The 16077-nt window shown below is 36.1% G+C and overlaps 1 protein-coding gene and 1 non-coding gene across 3 annotated transcripts in view; both read left to right on the forward strand.

Annotated features, from left to right (window-relative positions):
- Nucleotides 1-16077, forward strand: part of LOC123599273 (MOB-like protein phocein) — a 45215-nt gene that overhangs the window by 26608 nt on the left and 2530 nt on the right. For both annotated transcript variants that reach the window (XM_045480627.1, XM_045480626.1), the window contains 4 exons: nt 3815-3915; nt 8478-8520; nt 8709-8795; nt 15188-15267. In XM_045480627.1, the coding sequence (XP_045336583.1) occupies nt 3815-3915; nt 8478-8520; nt 8709-8795; nt 15188-15267 (311 nt within the window). The remainder of the gene's footprint in view (nt 1-3814; nt 3916-8477; nt 8521-8708; nt 8796-15187; nt 15268-16077) is intronic.
- Nucleotides 10103-10211, forward strand: LOC123600151. The gene has a single exon (XR_006713529.1). It is a non-coding gene; the product is annotated as a U6 spliceosomal RNA (small nuclear RNA).

Consider the following 16077-nt stretch of genomic DNA (forward strand, 5'->3'; position numbering starts at 1 on the left):
ATTGTTGAAAGTGCTGTTGTAAACATTGGGGTACATGTGCCCCTATACATCAGCATTCCTGTATCCCTTGGGTAAATTCCTAGCAGTGCTATTGCTGGGTCATAGGGGAGATCTATTTTTAATTTTTTGAGGAAGCTCCACACTATTTTCAAGAGCAGCTATACCAGTTTGCATTCCCACCAGCAGTATAAGAGGGTTCCCGTTTCTTCACATCCTCGCCAACATCTATGGTCTCCTGATTTGTTCATTTTAGCCACTCTGACCAGTGTGAGGTGATATCTCATTGTAGTTTTGATTTGTATTTCCCTGATGATGAGTGACATTGAGCATTTTTTCATGTGTCAGTTGGCCATCTGGATGTCTTCTTTGGAAAAGTGTCTATTCATGTCTTCTGCCCATTTCTTCACTGGATTATTTGTTTTTCGGATGTGGAGTTTGGTGAGTTCTTTGTAGATTTTGGATACTAGCCCTTTATCTGATAGCCATTTGCAAATATCTTTTCCCATTCTGACAGTTGCCTTTTAGTTTTGTTGATTGTTTTCCTTTGCAGTGCAGAAGCTTTTGATCCTGATGAGGTCCCAATAGTTCATTTTTGCTTTTAATTCCCTTGCCTTTGGAGGTGTGTCAAGTAAGAAATTGCTGTGGCTGAGGTCAAAGAGGTTTTTTCCTGCTTTCTCCTCTAGGGTTTTGATAGTTTCCTGTCTCACATTCAGGTCCTTCATCCATTTTGAGTTTATTTTTGTGAATGGTGTAAGAAAGTAGTCTAGTTTCATTCTTCTGCATGTTGCTGTCCAGTTCTCCCAGCACCATTTGTTAAAGAGACTGTCTTTTTTTCCACTGGATACTCTTTCCTGCTTTGTCAAAGATTAGTTGGCCATACTTTTGTGGGTCCAATTCTGGGGTCTATATTCCATTGGTTTATGTGTCTGTTTTTGTGCCAATACCATACTGTCTTGATGATTACAGCTTTGTAGTAGAGGCTAAAGCCTGGGATTGTGATGTCTCACGTTTTGGTTTTCTTCTTCAATATTACTTTGGCTATGCGGGGTCTTTTGTGGTTCCATACAAATTTTAGGATTATTTGTTCTAGCTATGAGAAGAATGCTGGTGCAATTTTGATTGGGATTGCGTTGAATATGTAGATTTCTTTGGGTAGTATTGACTTTTTAACAATATTTATTCTTCCAATCCATGAGCATGGAATGTTTTTCCATTTCTTTGTACCTTCTTCAATTTCCTTCATAAACTTTCTGTAGTTTCCAGCATAGAGATCTTTTACATCTTTAGTTAGGTTTATTCTTAGGTATTTTCTTTCTTTCTTTTTTTTTTTTTTTTTAATATTGAGAGAGAGAGAGAGAGCATGAGCAAGTGCAGGTGAGGAAGGGGCAGAGAGAGGGGGAGAGAGAGAATCCCAAGCAGGCTCTGCATTGTCAGCATAGAGCATAATGCAGGGCTCAGTCCCCTGAACCGTGAGATCATGACCTGAGCCAAAATCAAGAGTCAGACACTTAACTGACTGAGCCACCCATCCGCTACTAGGACATTTACTTTTCTTAGCTCATTAAAAAAAAAAAATTTTTTAATGTTTATTTATTTTAGAAGGAGAGAGAGACAGAGTGTGATTGGGGGAGAGGCAGAGAGAGAGGGAGACACAGAATGTGAAGCAGGCTCCAGGCTCTGAGCTGTCAGCACAGAGCCCGACTTGGGGCTCATACTCACAAACCACGAGATCATGACCTGAGCCAAAGTCAGATGCTTAACCTACTGAGCCACCCAGGTGCCCCTTTCTTAGCTCATTTTAGATGATAGCTGTCTCTCTTTCCATAAAAGTATGGAGGACTCACATTTTTGCTTTCTTTCAGAGTTAAGGATTTCTTCTGTTCTCTCTCTTTTTTATTAAGTTTTATTTATTTTTGAGAGAAATGGAGAGCGTGTACACAGACATGGAAGAGGGAGGGGCAGAGAGCGAGAGGGAGAAGAGAGACTCACAAGTAGGATCCGTGTCAGCCCACAAACCACGAGATCATGATCTGAGCCAAAATCAAGAGCTGGACACTCAACTGACTGAACCACCCAGGCGCCCCTGTTCTCTCTCTCTCTCTTTTTTTTGTTTTTAATTTTTAAATGTTTCTTTATATTAGAGAGAAACTGGTGAGTAGGGGAGGGGCAGAGAGAGACAGAGACAGAATCTGAAGCAGGCTCCAGGCTCTGAGCTGTCAGCACAGCCTGTCGCAGGATTTGAACTCACAAGCTGTGAGATCATGACCTGAGCAAAGTTGGACACTTAGCTGACTGAGCCACCCAGTCACCCCCCTAGGTGCCCCTGTTTTCTTAATTGTTTACATGTATTATCATTAATAAAATCTAGATTCCCTGAAGATTGACAACTTGTACCTCTACTTATAAAAAATTGAATAATTTTGAGTAAATTCAGTTACTAAACATGTGGTTAAAGACTTAGTATTCATTATGAGCCAGCTGTATTGCATAGAATATATTTTTGTGTGCCTAACTACCAAACTCTTTTGGGGATCACCAGAGAATACTAAAGAATCAGTCTCCACCCCATTTTTGGTAAATTTTTTCATCCCTAATCCCCCATGGTTTTAACATTTCAGGTAAGTAGTATCTTTATCCTTGACTTCAAGTAATGTAGTTTAGGAAAAGACAGTGAAAATTTGTTAAAAACCTCCTATGTGCCAGGTCCTAATACTAAAATTTAAAACAAAACTGAGTCTCTGTTTTTTGAGGGAGATATTAAAAAATAAATAAATGCTATATATTGAATAAAAGCAAAGACGAGTGTGTTGGGGGGAAAGGGAATTTGGAAAGAATTGTATGGAATTTGAGGTGGCCGGTGGAAAAGGTAAAGAATTTGGTTCTGTCTATTTGCGAGAATCAATTTCATGCAGAACTTTGGAACTTGAGATGGGGTCAGAAAACCAGGGAGAATAGTTTAAACAGGCATTAGAGAATCATTAAAATCTTTTGAGCAAGCTTTTGACAGAGTAATTTTCAAAGAAAGGTTGCCTGAAAATAGGCAAAATACATTGGCATAACAAGGCCTCGTAGTTATTTCTGTAATTAGGTATCTTAGTCTTATTTAGCCTGTTCAAATTTTAGATTATTTAAATCATAGATTGCATGAAACATTAAAAAGATCTGAAATTTTTATTTAATTTTAAAAGTGAATGTCCATGCCTTTTTTTTAACTTAGCTTTTCTGCTAGTCATTTTTTTGTTTTTTAAACACTTTATTGGATACCACATACCCTAAAATCACCCATTTAAAATAAACATTCATGGTTTTTAGTATATTCACGGGGTTCTACACTATCACCACAGTTTAATTTTAGAACATCTTCACTCCCCACCAAAAGAAACCTCATTCACATTAGCAGTTATCTCCATTCTCCTCTGTCTCCCCTTCTTTCTCCAGTCCTGAACAACTATTTTTTGTCTCCATAGATGTGCTATTCTAGATAATGCATATTAATAGAATCATGCATTATGTACAACAGTTATATGGTTTACATTTTATGTCCTTGTGAAAATCATAGTTTCACTTTTGATCCCACATCCAATCCTGGTTAATACCATATCTGCATTTATGTGATATATCTTATCCCAAAGGAGTTGAGTTGGAGAAGGTAAGGGTTACCTCCTATCTTCTGAATTACTTGATTTCCTGTTATGTGTATAACCAAAAAAAGTTGAAACATAGGAGCAATCATGGACTCAAAAATTAAACATATTTTAAGATTTACCATGTACTATAGTATGTTAATTAATTATGAGAACTTTTTTTATTATAGTATATTCAGCAGAACATAAGAGCAGATTGTTCCAATATTGACAAAATTCTTGAACCACCTGAAGGCCAAGATGAAGGTGTATGGAAATATGAACATTTAAGGTAAGTCTTTATAATATATCAAAATAGTAGTAGTATTTCTATTAGTAAAAATAACCTTTAATGCTGATGATTATGAATCATAAATAAAATCATTATGTAATTGCAGACTAAAAAGCTGAATTCTAAAGTTTTTGTGTTTTTGGTATTATAAAGTTTTCAACTTTGTTATTCACTGATTTTTTTTCTAATTTATGGATTTAGGCATTATTATCTTTTTACATAATTTTTCTTTTTTTTTTTTTTTTTGGAAAAACTATTTAAAAAAATTTTTTTTAACATTTATTTATTTTTGAGAGACAGAGACAGAGTGCAAGTGGGAGGTGGGGAAAAGAGAAAGGGAGACAGAATCTGAATCAGGCTCCGGGCTCTGAGCTGTCAGCAGAGTCTGATGTGAGGCTCGAACTCACGAGCTGTGAGATCATGACCTGAACTAAAGTCAGATGCTTAACTGACTGAGCCACCCAGGCGCCCATGAAAAACTATTTTTGAGAGAGAGAGAGATTGTGGGGGGGGCGGAGAGAGAGAATCCCCAGTAGGCTCCACACTGTCAGCATGGAACCTGATGCGGGGCTCGAACTCCTGAACCCTAAGATCATGACCTGAGCTGAAGTTGTATGCTTAACCAACTGAGCCACCCAGGCACCCCGCCCCCCTCCGCCCCCGGCCTTTTTAAGTAATCTCTATACCCAGTGTGGGGCTTAAGTCCATGAACCCAAGATCAAGTTGGTAGCATTCTTACCACCTGAGCCATCCAGATGCCCCTACATAGTTTTTCTTAAACACAAATTATTCCTTAACCACAAATACATTGTTTCTATTTTTCCACTCATGATAAACTTTATTTCTCTATAAAGTTTATTTCACTATAAAGTAACACAAGTTTCCAGTCTAAGCTTGGTGTCTGATGAGTTGCCTATTAACTACTGTGAACTGTGGTAAATAAAAATTAATTGTAAATAAAAATTAATTGTAATTCTGAAGGAGTTTGGGAACTTCTGATGATGCCCTTTGAATGAGAAAATTGATGACTAGTGAATGACTAGTTAACAAGAATTAACTTTAAAAGCAGCTTAATCCTAGGGGTGCCTGGGTGGCTTAGTTGGTTAAGCGTTCAACTCTTGATTTTGGCTCAGGTCATGATCTTGCAGTTTGTGAGAACGAGCCCTGAATCAAGCGCCATGCTGACACTTGCTGTCAAAATAAATAAAAATTAAAAAAATAAATAAAGGCAGCTTAATCCTGAAGTTACTAAGTTATTTCTTGAAGTTGCAAGCTTCTCTGTAAACGGGAGCTGAGATGAGTTGGTAGGTTAAATATAAAGAATGTAGCTAGAGATAGATGTTCATTAGGGTTTGTAACTTTTTAAGTTAATTTTTAAATAATAAGTGAAATTGAAATAGGACTTTCCCTGCATAAATTAGACCACTTTTTTGATGAGTCCCACAAATTGTAGAGTGGGCACTGTTTTTCAGTTTGGTTTGGTTTGATCTGGTGTGTTTTTGGGTTTTTTTTTTTTTGCTACAGACTTGTTATATAGACATTGCTAAGACATAATATCTTGTTATAACAGTCCAGCAATTTCAGGATGCTAAGACTTCTTTGTACTCTGCTGGTTTCCTAGACAAATCACTTGACTATTTGATCTAGTGTTTTTAGAGATTTTATTTTTAAGTAATTTCTGCACCCAACGTGGGGCTCGAACGCACAACCTTGAGATCAAGAGTCACATGCTCCAACAACTGAGCCAGCTGGGTTCCCCTGACATAGTTTTTTAAAAATACATCTCAGGGGCGCCTGGGTGGCGCAGTCAGTTAAGCGTCCGACTTCAGCCAGGTCACGATCTCGCAGTCCGTGAGTTCGAGCCCCACGTCAGGCTCTGGGCTGATGGCTCAGAGCCTGGAGCCTGTTTCCAATTCTATGTCTCCCTCTCTCTCTGCCCCTCCCCCGTTCATGCTCTCTCTCTGTCCCAAAAATAAATAAACGTTGAAAAAAAAAAATTTTTTTTAAATAAAAAAATAAATAAAAAAAAATAAAAATACATCTCAGTGCATGATAATTGAAGGTATGAATATGTAGATATTTTCCCATTCTTATAAATCAAAATAGCACTTTAGATTCTCTGCTTTTTTTAGTTTTATTTTTTATTAAAAGATTTTTTTTTATTGTTTATTTATTTATGAGAGAGAGAGAGAGAGAGAGAGAGACAGTGTAAGCAGGGGAGGAACAGAGAGAGGGAGTAACAGAATCTGAAGCAGGCTCCCGGCTCTGAACTGTCAGCACAGAGCTTGATGCAGGGCCCGAACTCATGAACCAGGAGATCATGACCTGAGCCGAAGTCGGACATTTAACCAGCTGAGCCACCCAGGCACCCCTCTGCCTTATTTTAATCAGCTTTGAAAATAACTACTTACTTACCTGTTAGGATTAATGATGAAAATAAGTGGGGATTTTTTTTCACTACAAGCATAATCCTAACAAGTGAGGGCTGATTTTAGCATATAAGATTTTAATTTCAGATCTAGGAAAACCTTTTTCTCCATATTTAATTAGACTATAAAATATGCAGTATACAAAACTTATAAAATCTTTCTCATGCATATTCCATTTGTCCTGGTGCTGTTATTTTTAGTTTTTTTTTTTTTTCCTGAATATTAGCCACTTTATTTTGGTTTCGTATTTATGTATTAAATATCACATATATATTCTTTTGTGTCTTCATCATAGTGTGTATATCTTTATAGTTGACCAAGAAGAATTTCAAAAGTAGCTTTTTGAGTTTTTGCATGTACTTGATGTAATTGGTTTGAGGCTTAATACTTGCTCTTATTGGTTAATATTGTTGATTATATTATGATGCTAATGGGACTTCATTCAAATCTCCCACTAGCCCATATGGAATCTTTGTAATTGGAAGAGATGCTCCTTCTTCTGAGTGGATGCAATCCTATGTATGACTTAAGAGATTAGAGCATAGGCTGGATTTCAGCTCTGGCTTGTCTCTTCAGCTGCACAACTCTGTATGTTAGCCCTATATTGAATTAACTGGAAGCTGTTAGATTTGCACTGTGTGCCACAGATTGTACCCATAAACACTGCCAAATCAGTTAGCTTAGTTTTGCTGTTGGCCATACGTGAGTTAAAGTAGATGAGAAACTTATTTTTCACCACCTGTCTTTATTACCAGTTAGTGGAAAACAACTTGAAAATTTGCATGCAGCCTATAGATACAGGGCAGTAGAGGGTGATGTGGTGATTCAGAAATAGTGTTATTTTAGTGATCTAAGAACTGCATTATTGTTAGGGATCTGGAAAGGAAATACATTTACAGAGAACTGAAAATTTGACTCCTTATTTGCTTTCTTCTATAGCTTTTCTTTCATATATTTGTGGGGTTTTTTGTTTTTTCCCTTTTGGGACTCTCCTTTATCTTCTAACTAAGTAGGTTTTAGTTTTGCATTTGTAGGGAACCACACTGTTCTCATTTGTTGGGGAAACATAATAGTGATTAATTAGGTAAGATTTTTAGAGGGGATGTGTTCAGTATTTTGACAGCTATTAAAGTAAGTTATCTTAGTGACATAGAGGATTGATGGTCTTTTCATATAAAATAACAAGTTTGTCTAAAAATGATGATCTCAATCTTACACAATTTCCTCTATTCTTCACTTATTAAAAAACATTTTGAACACTTACTATGTTCCAAGAATTGTTCTAGGCTTTATAATTCTGTTTGGCAGTTTTAGAAGAGTATCATGAAAAAATGCTACAATCTACTAAGTGACCAAAAAGCAAGATAAAAAATTGTGTATGATTTGGTCCCAATATAGTTTAATCTTTGCATAGAAAATCAAATTTGTATGTAAGTAATAATTAACTTTTGGGAGAGGTGGTAGAATTACGAAGGACCTTCTTATTGTACATTATATATTTGATCATATTTAAAGTTTTCATAAGGAACATGTTTGTAATCAGAACAAAGTTTGTAGAATATTCAGGTATTTAAAACATCTAGTTTTATGTTTGTATTCAGATAAATACACACATGATGTTTTACATAACTGGAATCTTACTGTAAATATAAATATATATCCTTTGTTTATGTATATACGAACATTTTGCTACTCTGCAATTGCTGATTATTTGGAATGTTTCAAAAAAATTTCATATTTTCTGTGAATATCTTTATACATTTATCTGTATGCAATTCTGATTATTTTATTAGAATAGATTTCTAGGAGAATGACTTTGTAAATAAAAGTATATACTTCCTAAGCATTTTGGTAACTATTTCCAAATTCAGAAAAATTCTACCAATTTCCAGTGTATAATTATAATCAACTCACTGGAGGCTGATATTGAACATTATTAGGGTTGTTAGTTTTGGGTTTTGCATACTAATCTGTATGCCTTTGTACAAAATATGCCATGTAAATTCAGATGGTGTTGACAGTGGTGACGACAAAGGAAGGATGGTACTGATGGGATTCTGTTTTTACAGTTAGTATTCTGAAAATAATGTGGAGGATGGATAAGACTTTTCATTTATATATTTGCATTTTTAGGCAATTCTGTCTTGAACTAAATGGACTTGCTGTCAAACTTCAGGTAATATTTTCTTTAAGTTAAAGCTATTATTTAAAGTACTGATTTTTTCTGTTTTTGTAACATTAGGTGCTCCCAAAGACTCACCCAACATTTCTAATTATTCTGTACTTTTACATGGGAGTGTAGTAACCCAAATGATAGACTTTTTCATTGTTTTACATATTAAGAAGTGTAACTATTTCTAACAGAGTGAGTGCCATCCAGATACATGTACTCAGATGACTGCAACTGAACAATGGATTTTTCTTTGTGCAGCTCATAAGACTCCAAAAGAGGTGAGACATTATGAAATAGAATGCCTAATAAAATCATCATAACCTAAATCTCTCCATGAGAGTGGTCAATAAATTTTTAGTGTTTTAGTTCACTGTTTATTTTGCTGTTTGGTTTAGAGTTCTTTGTTTTAAGTTTATTGCCCCAGTGCTATTTTAGGATTTATGATTATCATTTTTCGTAATTGGATAATATCATGGGCTAGAACTCTATGATTCATTGCCTATTACAGAATAACATCTACCATATGATGCTGATAGCTACTGTATAATGGATGAGATATACATGTTTAGTTTTTTGGTTCAGTTATAATTTTTTTTAATGTTTATTTATTTTGAGAGAGAGAGCGTGCACAGCAGGGAGGAGCAGAGAGAGAGAATCCCAAGCAGGTTCCATGCTGTCAGCACAGAGCCCGACATAGGGCTCGGTCCCATGAACCATGAGATCATGATCTGAGCTGAAATTAAGAGTCTGGTACTCAACTGACTGAGCCACCCAGGCGCCTCGTAATTTCTTTTGATAGGAATAACTGTTGGTGATTACAAGTTGATGAGTTATCTATTAAAGAAATGTTGTTTTTGGGCTTTTTAACTTTATAGGTCAGTATTTTTTTACCTACTTTTTTTTAATATTTCTTTTTTTTTTTTTAAGTTTATTTATTTTGAGAGAAAAAGTGTGTATGAAAGTGGGGGAGGGGCAGAGAGAGAGAGAGAGAAAGAAAATCCCAAGCATATTCCACACTGTCAGCACAGAGCTTGTCGCGGGGCTAGATCTCCCAAATCATAAGATCATGACCTGAGCCGAAACCAGACACTTAACCAATAGAGCCACTCAGGCACCCCTTATATTTCTTACTATTTGTTTGAAACCCACCATAATGATTTTCCTCTTCATAATTGGCCCTACATTGAAAAAGTTATTCATGTTGTTTTCTCCTCATTTAGTTTTTGTCATGGTGAGAGTATAGGAAGTAGCAATTGTTTATAGAACATTTTTAGTTACAAGTAATTCCTTCATATTATCTAATATCCAGTACATATTCAGTTTTCCTTAGTTATTTCAAAAGTTGCAGCTAGTTTGTTTAAACTATGCATTGCATTTTCCTTGATCTGCATTCCTTTTAATCCATAGTGCTTTTTTTTTTTTGGATACTTAAACTCATTGAAAATAATTGGGGTTAGGCCAATTCTGCAGAATTATAGACTGTCAAATGATCATTTTATTGATAGACCTCTAAGGCTTAAAGACAAGTGACTTTCTGTTTGCAAAATTCACATCTGATGTTCTTTTATTTGAAAAGGCAAGTTCTGTGCTCGCTTGGGCAGCACATATACTAAAATTGGAAGAACGATACAGACTAGATTAGCATTGCCCCCGCGCAAGGATGACATGCAAATTCGTAAGCGTTCCATATTTTTAGAGCCTAAATGTCCATCAGCTGATGAATGGATAAAGAAATTGTGGTTTATATATACAATGGAATACTACTTGGCAATGAGAAAGGATGAAATATGGCCCTTTGTAGCAATGTGGATGGAACTGGAGAGTGTTATGCTAAGTGAAATAAGTCATAAAGAGAAAGACAGATACCATACGTTTTCACTCTTATGTAGATGGATCCTGAGAAACTTAACAGAAGACCGTGGGGGAGAGGAAGGAGGAAAAAAAAAGTTAGAGGGAGGGAGCCAAACCATAAGAGGCTGTTAAAAACTGAGAATAAACTGAGGTTTGTTGGGGGTGGGAGGGAGGGGAAAGTGGGTGATGGGCACTGAGGAGGGCACCTGTTGGGATGAGCATTGGGTGTTGTATGGAAACCAATTTGACAATAAATTTCATATTAAAAAAAAAAAAAATGAAAAGGCAAGTTCTCCAAAATAAGAAGTATCTGGTACTTGTCTAAGCAAGTAGACAAGTTGACTTATTGGACGACTTATTTGGATGACTAATTTCATTCAGGGTGTTACTCTTTTGGTGTTAGTTAATTGAAGCAATATTATCATTTTATTTATTTATTTATTTATTTTTAAACTTTTTTTTTCAACGTTTATTTATTTTTGGGACAGAGAGAGACAGAGCATACGGGGGAGGGGCAGAGAGAGGGAGACACAGAATTGGAAACAGGCTCCAGGCTCTGAGCCATCAGCCCAGAGCCCGACGCGGGGCTCGAACTCACGGACCGCGAGATCGTGACCTGGCTGAAGTCGAACGCTTAACCGACTGCGCCACCCAGGCGCCCCTATATTATCATTTTATATATGGGAAAATCCACATAGCAGTTTTATTGATAATTTATTGAAATCGGCTACATAGTATAGTGAATTATGTGATAATTGCAATTAGGAAACTGAATCAAGAAGGCTAGTTTCATTTTGGCAAATGGTAAAGATGCATTATTCTCACTTTAGAGTGGAAAAGATACCCAGTTTGTGATGTATTATGAGATTTATATGGACTGTCATTGTCATATTTGCTTTTTTTCTTGTTTAGTAATATAAGATAGGATGATTATCAGCATTAGGTCTTGTGAATGAGTCTTAGAATTGTAACATTGTTTGCTGAAGACCAGCTCCATTGAATTGTGTCAAGGGAGGATGAATGATGGTGGCATTTTCAAGTGGTAAGTTGTATGCAAAGGAATTTCTTTAAAAATACAAAAGAAAATCTTGAAAGGACACTTTATGAACTCTTAGAATAATTGTGTAGTCAGGAATAACAGCAACTAACAAATTAGGAACTAAGAAAGTTGTTCTTACAGATGAAAAGAACAGGGAAGATTGTAAAGTAGAAGAGGCAGGGTACTCAGCACCAATGGTGATTTTACTCAATGTTCTTGAGAATTAAAGAGTCATTGCAACAGATAGAGTGACAACTTGTTATCAACAACAACTTGTTATCATCTGCTAGCCCTTTCAGTCACATGCAGACTGCAGTAGCATTATAAATATATATTTGGCAAAATAGAATTTATAAAAGCCTGTGAACAAATTCCTTCTTATTTTGTAACCTTGTATATTTTGCTAACTTTTTGCTGTTACAAAGGATACAAAATAGGATTAGTTAACTGAGAGTTAATTGGAGAGAGATGGAGGGAAGCAGCTAAAACAAGATAAAACCTTTCCCCCAACTCCAAAAAAGTTTTTTTTTTCTTCCAGTAACCAATCAAAGATCTAAATTTATGCTGATACAATAGTAGTCATGAACCACATGCAGCTACAGAGCATTTAATGTTGGTAGTCCAAACTGAGTTATGCTTAAAGTATGAAATAAAATACCCTTTCAAAGAGTACAGAAAGACATCAAATATGTCATTAAGAGAGAACTAGGTAATCTGTATACAAAAGAATGAAGTTAGACCCTTAACTCACACCTTATACAAAAATTAGCTCAAAATGGTTCAGAAACCTAAATATAACAACTAGAATTATAAAACTCTTAGAAACATATGTGTAAATCTTCATGGTCTTGGACTAGGCAATAATTTCTTAGATATGACCCCAAAAACACAAGTAATAGAAGAAAATACTCAGATTTTATCAAAACTAAAAATTTTTTTTGCCTCAAAGGACACTGTCAAGAAAGTGAAAGGACAGTCTATGAATGGGAGAAAATATTTTTTATAAATCATATCTCCTATAAGGGTTTGATACCCAGATACATAACTATTGCAACTCAGCAATTAAAAGACTACCTAGTTGGGGTGCCTGGATGGCTCAGTCAGTTAAGCATCCAGCTTTTGATTTCGGCTCAGGTAATGATCTCATGGTTTATGAGTTCGAGCCCTGTGTCAGGCTCTGTACTGATAACGTGGAGCCTGCTTGGGGTTATCTTCTCTATCTCCCCTCTCTACCCCTCCCCTACTTGCGTGCACTCATGCACATGCTCACTCTCTCTCTCAAATAAGTAAACTTAAAAAAAATGAAGATTACCCAGTTAAAAATGAACAAAGGATTTGTATAGACTTTTCTCTGAAGAAGATAAACAAATGGCCAATAAGCACATGAAAAAATGCTCATTAATCATCAAAACCACCATGAGTGGATAAATGGAATGTACAGGATGGAATATCATTCAGCCATAAAAGTGAAGTTCTGATAACATGCTACAGTGTTGATGAACCTTGAGGACATTATGCTGAGTGAAATAAGCCGGACACCAAAGGGTAGATGTTACATGACTCCACTTACATGAAATATTTATAAAGAGCAAATTCATAGATGTAGAAAGTACATTAGAGGTTGCTAGGGGTTGGGGGATAGTGGACATGGGACATTATTGCGTAATGGTTTACAGAGTTTCTGTTTAGGATGATGAAAAACCTTTGGTTGGAAATACATAGAAGTGATGGTTGCACAATAGTGAATGTAATTAGTGCCATTGAGTTGTACATCTAAAAAAGGTTGAGACAGGGGAGGGAGCACCTGGGTAGCTCTGTCGGTTCAGTGCGTGACTTCAGCTCAGGTCCTGATCTCATGGTTGGTGAATTTGAGCCCCACATCAGGCTGTCTGTTGTCAGCATGGAGTCTGCTTGGGATTCTGTCTCTCCCTCTATCTTGGTCCCCCCCCACCCCCCCTCCCCCCACACACACTGTCTCAAAATATATAAACTTAAAAAAAAAAAAAAGGTTGAAATGGCAGAATTCATCTTAAATGTATTTTACCACTTTTTTTTTAATGGAAAAAGAAAAGACACACCCCACAATGGCATACACTTCACCTACTAGAGTGATCAAAATATAAGAGATAATAACAAGTGTTGGCCAGGATGTAGAGAAAGGAGCATCATCATACAATGCTGATAGGACTATAAAATACTGTAGCCACTTTGGGAAGTAGTTTGGAAGTTCTTTAAAATGATAAGCATAGTTACCATATGACTTAGTAGTTCCACTTTTAGGTGTATACCTAAAAGAAATGAGAACATGTGTCCATACAAAACTTGTACACTGATATAGTCACATTATTCATGATAGCCAAACATGGAAACGACCAAATTTTCATCAACTGAAGATGAGTAAATAAACAAAATGTGATACATGCACACAACGGAATAGTGTTCAGCCATAGAAAAGAATGAAGTCTATGAGGGATTACAGCATTTTTGTATATATTAAAAACAAAGTTTGGGGCGCCTGGGTGGCGCAGTCGGTTAAGCGTCCGACTTCAGCCAGGTCACGATCTCGCGGTCGTGAGTTCAAGCCCCGCGTCAGGCTCTGGGCTGATGGCTCAGAGCCTGGAGCCTGTTTCCGATTCTGTGTCTCCCTCTCTCTCTGCCCCTCCCCCGTTCACGCTCTGTCTCTCTCTGTCCCAAAAATAAATAAATGTTGAAAAAAAATTAAAAAAAAAAAAAAAAAAAACAAAGTTTAAAAAGACTTTGAATTGAAAAAAGAAGTAATATTCATGCTGCACTATGGGTGAGCCTTGGAAAAATGCTAAGTGACACAAAAGGCCACATATGACTCCCATTTTTTAGAAAATATCCAGAATAGGCAAATCCATGGAAAACAGAAAGTAGATTAATTGTTGCTTCAAGTTAGGGGGAGGAGAGATTTGGAAGTGACCACTAATTGATACTAGGTTTCTTTTTGGGGTGATGAAAATTTTCAGAAATGTAGTTGATGATGGTTGCATAAATTTGTGAATATATTAAAAACTTCTGAGTTTTTATTTTATTTTATTTTATTTATTTTATTTTTTAAATGTTTATTGTTGAAAGAGAGAGACAGAATGTGTATGGGGGAGGGGCAGAGAGAGAGAGGGAGACACAAAATCCAAAGTAGGGTCCAGGCTTTGAGCTGTCAGCACAGAGCTCAACATGGGTCTTGAGCTCATGAACTGTGAGATCATGACCTGAGTTGAGGTCAGACGCTTAACCGACTGAGCCACCCAGGTGTCCCTGAGTTGTACATTTTAAAAGAGAAATTTTGCCAGGGCCCCTGGGTGGCCCAGTCAGTTAAGCATCCATTCGGGTCGTGATATGAAGCCCCACATCGGAGCTCAGTGTGGAGCCTGCTTGAGATTCATTCTCTCTTTCTCTGTCTCTCTCTGCCCCCTGCTCCCCAAAGCAATAAACATTTTAAAAGAAATTTTGTGGTATGTGAATTACATGTTTGCTAATTTTTAAATACCCCAAAGAAGTTCATTAATAATTTTTGTATCAGTTATATGTTGACATAATTTGGGGTAGATAAATAAATTATATCATTAAAATTAATTTCACCTGTTCTTTTTTAATGTAGTTTTGTTGTAACATTAAATTTTATAGTCATTCTGATATCGTAAGACGTTTTTCCTCAGACATGCTCATGTTTTTGGAATAAGACAAGTATTTCATAACAGACCTCATGCAAGAGGAGAGCTCTATGTTGATGCATTTTTTATATTCTTTCCTTTATAGTGTCCTGCAATAGACTATACTAGACACACACTTGATGGTGCTGCATGTCTTCTGAATAGCAATAAATATTTTCCCAGCAGGTAAATAAAACTTGTAAACATGGTGTTAAACTTTCTTGGATTTGATTTAAAAGGTTGATGTTTTTATTAAAACAAACTAGGTTGCTGCTTAATGAATTGTGTTCTTTAAACTTTTTTTTTTTTTTAGCTATTTTATATTTAGCTAGTTGAGAATTACTCAAATTTTGAAATTAAGGTTGTGGTTAAACTAAAAGCAGCAGGACTTGGCTCGCAAAGCTCACAGGCCAGTTTAGTCAAGGGTACTTCCTGCAGGGCTGTCACTCTTCTGCTTTAGAGTTGTGGTATTTACACACTTAACTTCTTGAATCTCTGTGATAGAGCTAGCCTCCTCTTAGACAGCATGCCTGAAGAGCACAATTTCCTAAGTTGGACTGGACTGCTTGTTTTTGAAGGATTCCTTATCCTTGCTTACAGATTTTTAAGATCTGGGAAGAAGGCTCTGCATATTGTAATATATTATTAGTGAGGTTTGTTACTGGCCTTTTTTCTATGAAGACACTTGTTATCAGATGGATAGATTTGGAGATTCCCCCCCGCCGCCCCAAATATCAACTTCAAAGAGCTCATATAAAATATGTTAAAAGATACTATTTTTTGCTTCAGTATCGTGTATATATTTTTTAATATCAAAAATATGCAAGCATTTTTTATTTGAAAAAATCAAATTCTGTAGAATAAAGCAATAATTCCTTTTAGTAGTTTTAATCATCTGTAGTGTACAAAGTGTTAATGTGGTAAAATGTTATGTTCTAGGAAATTTTGATTTGTTGGGGATTTAATTGCATTGAACTTTCATAAAGTCTCAAAGCT

Source organism: Leopardus geoffroyi, chromosome C1, assembly GCF_018350155.1.
Source record: "Leopardus geoffroyi isolate Oge1 chromosome C1, O.geoffroyi_Oge1_pat1.0, whole genome shotgun sequence".
NCBI classification, from domain to species: domain Eukaryota; kingdom Metazoa; phylum Chordata; class Mammalia; order Carnivora; family Felidae; genus Leopardus; species Leopardus geoffroyi.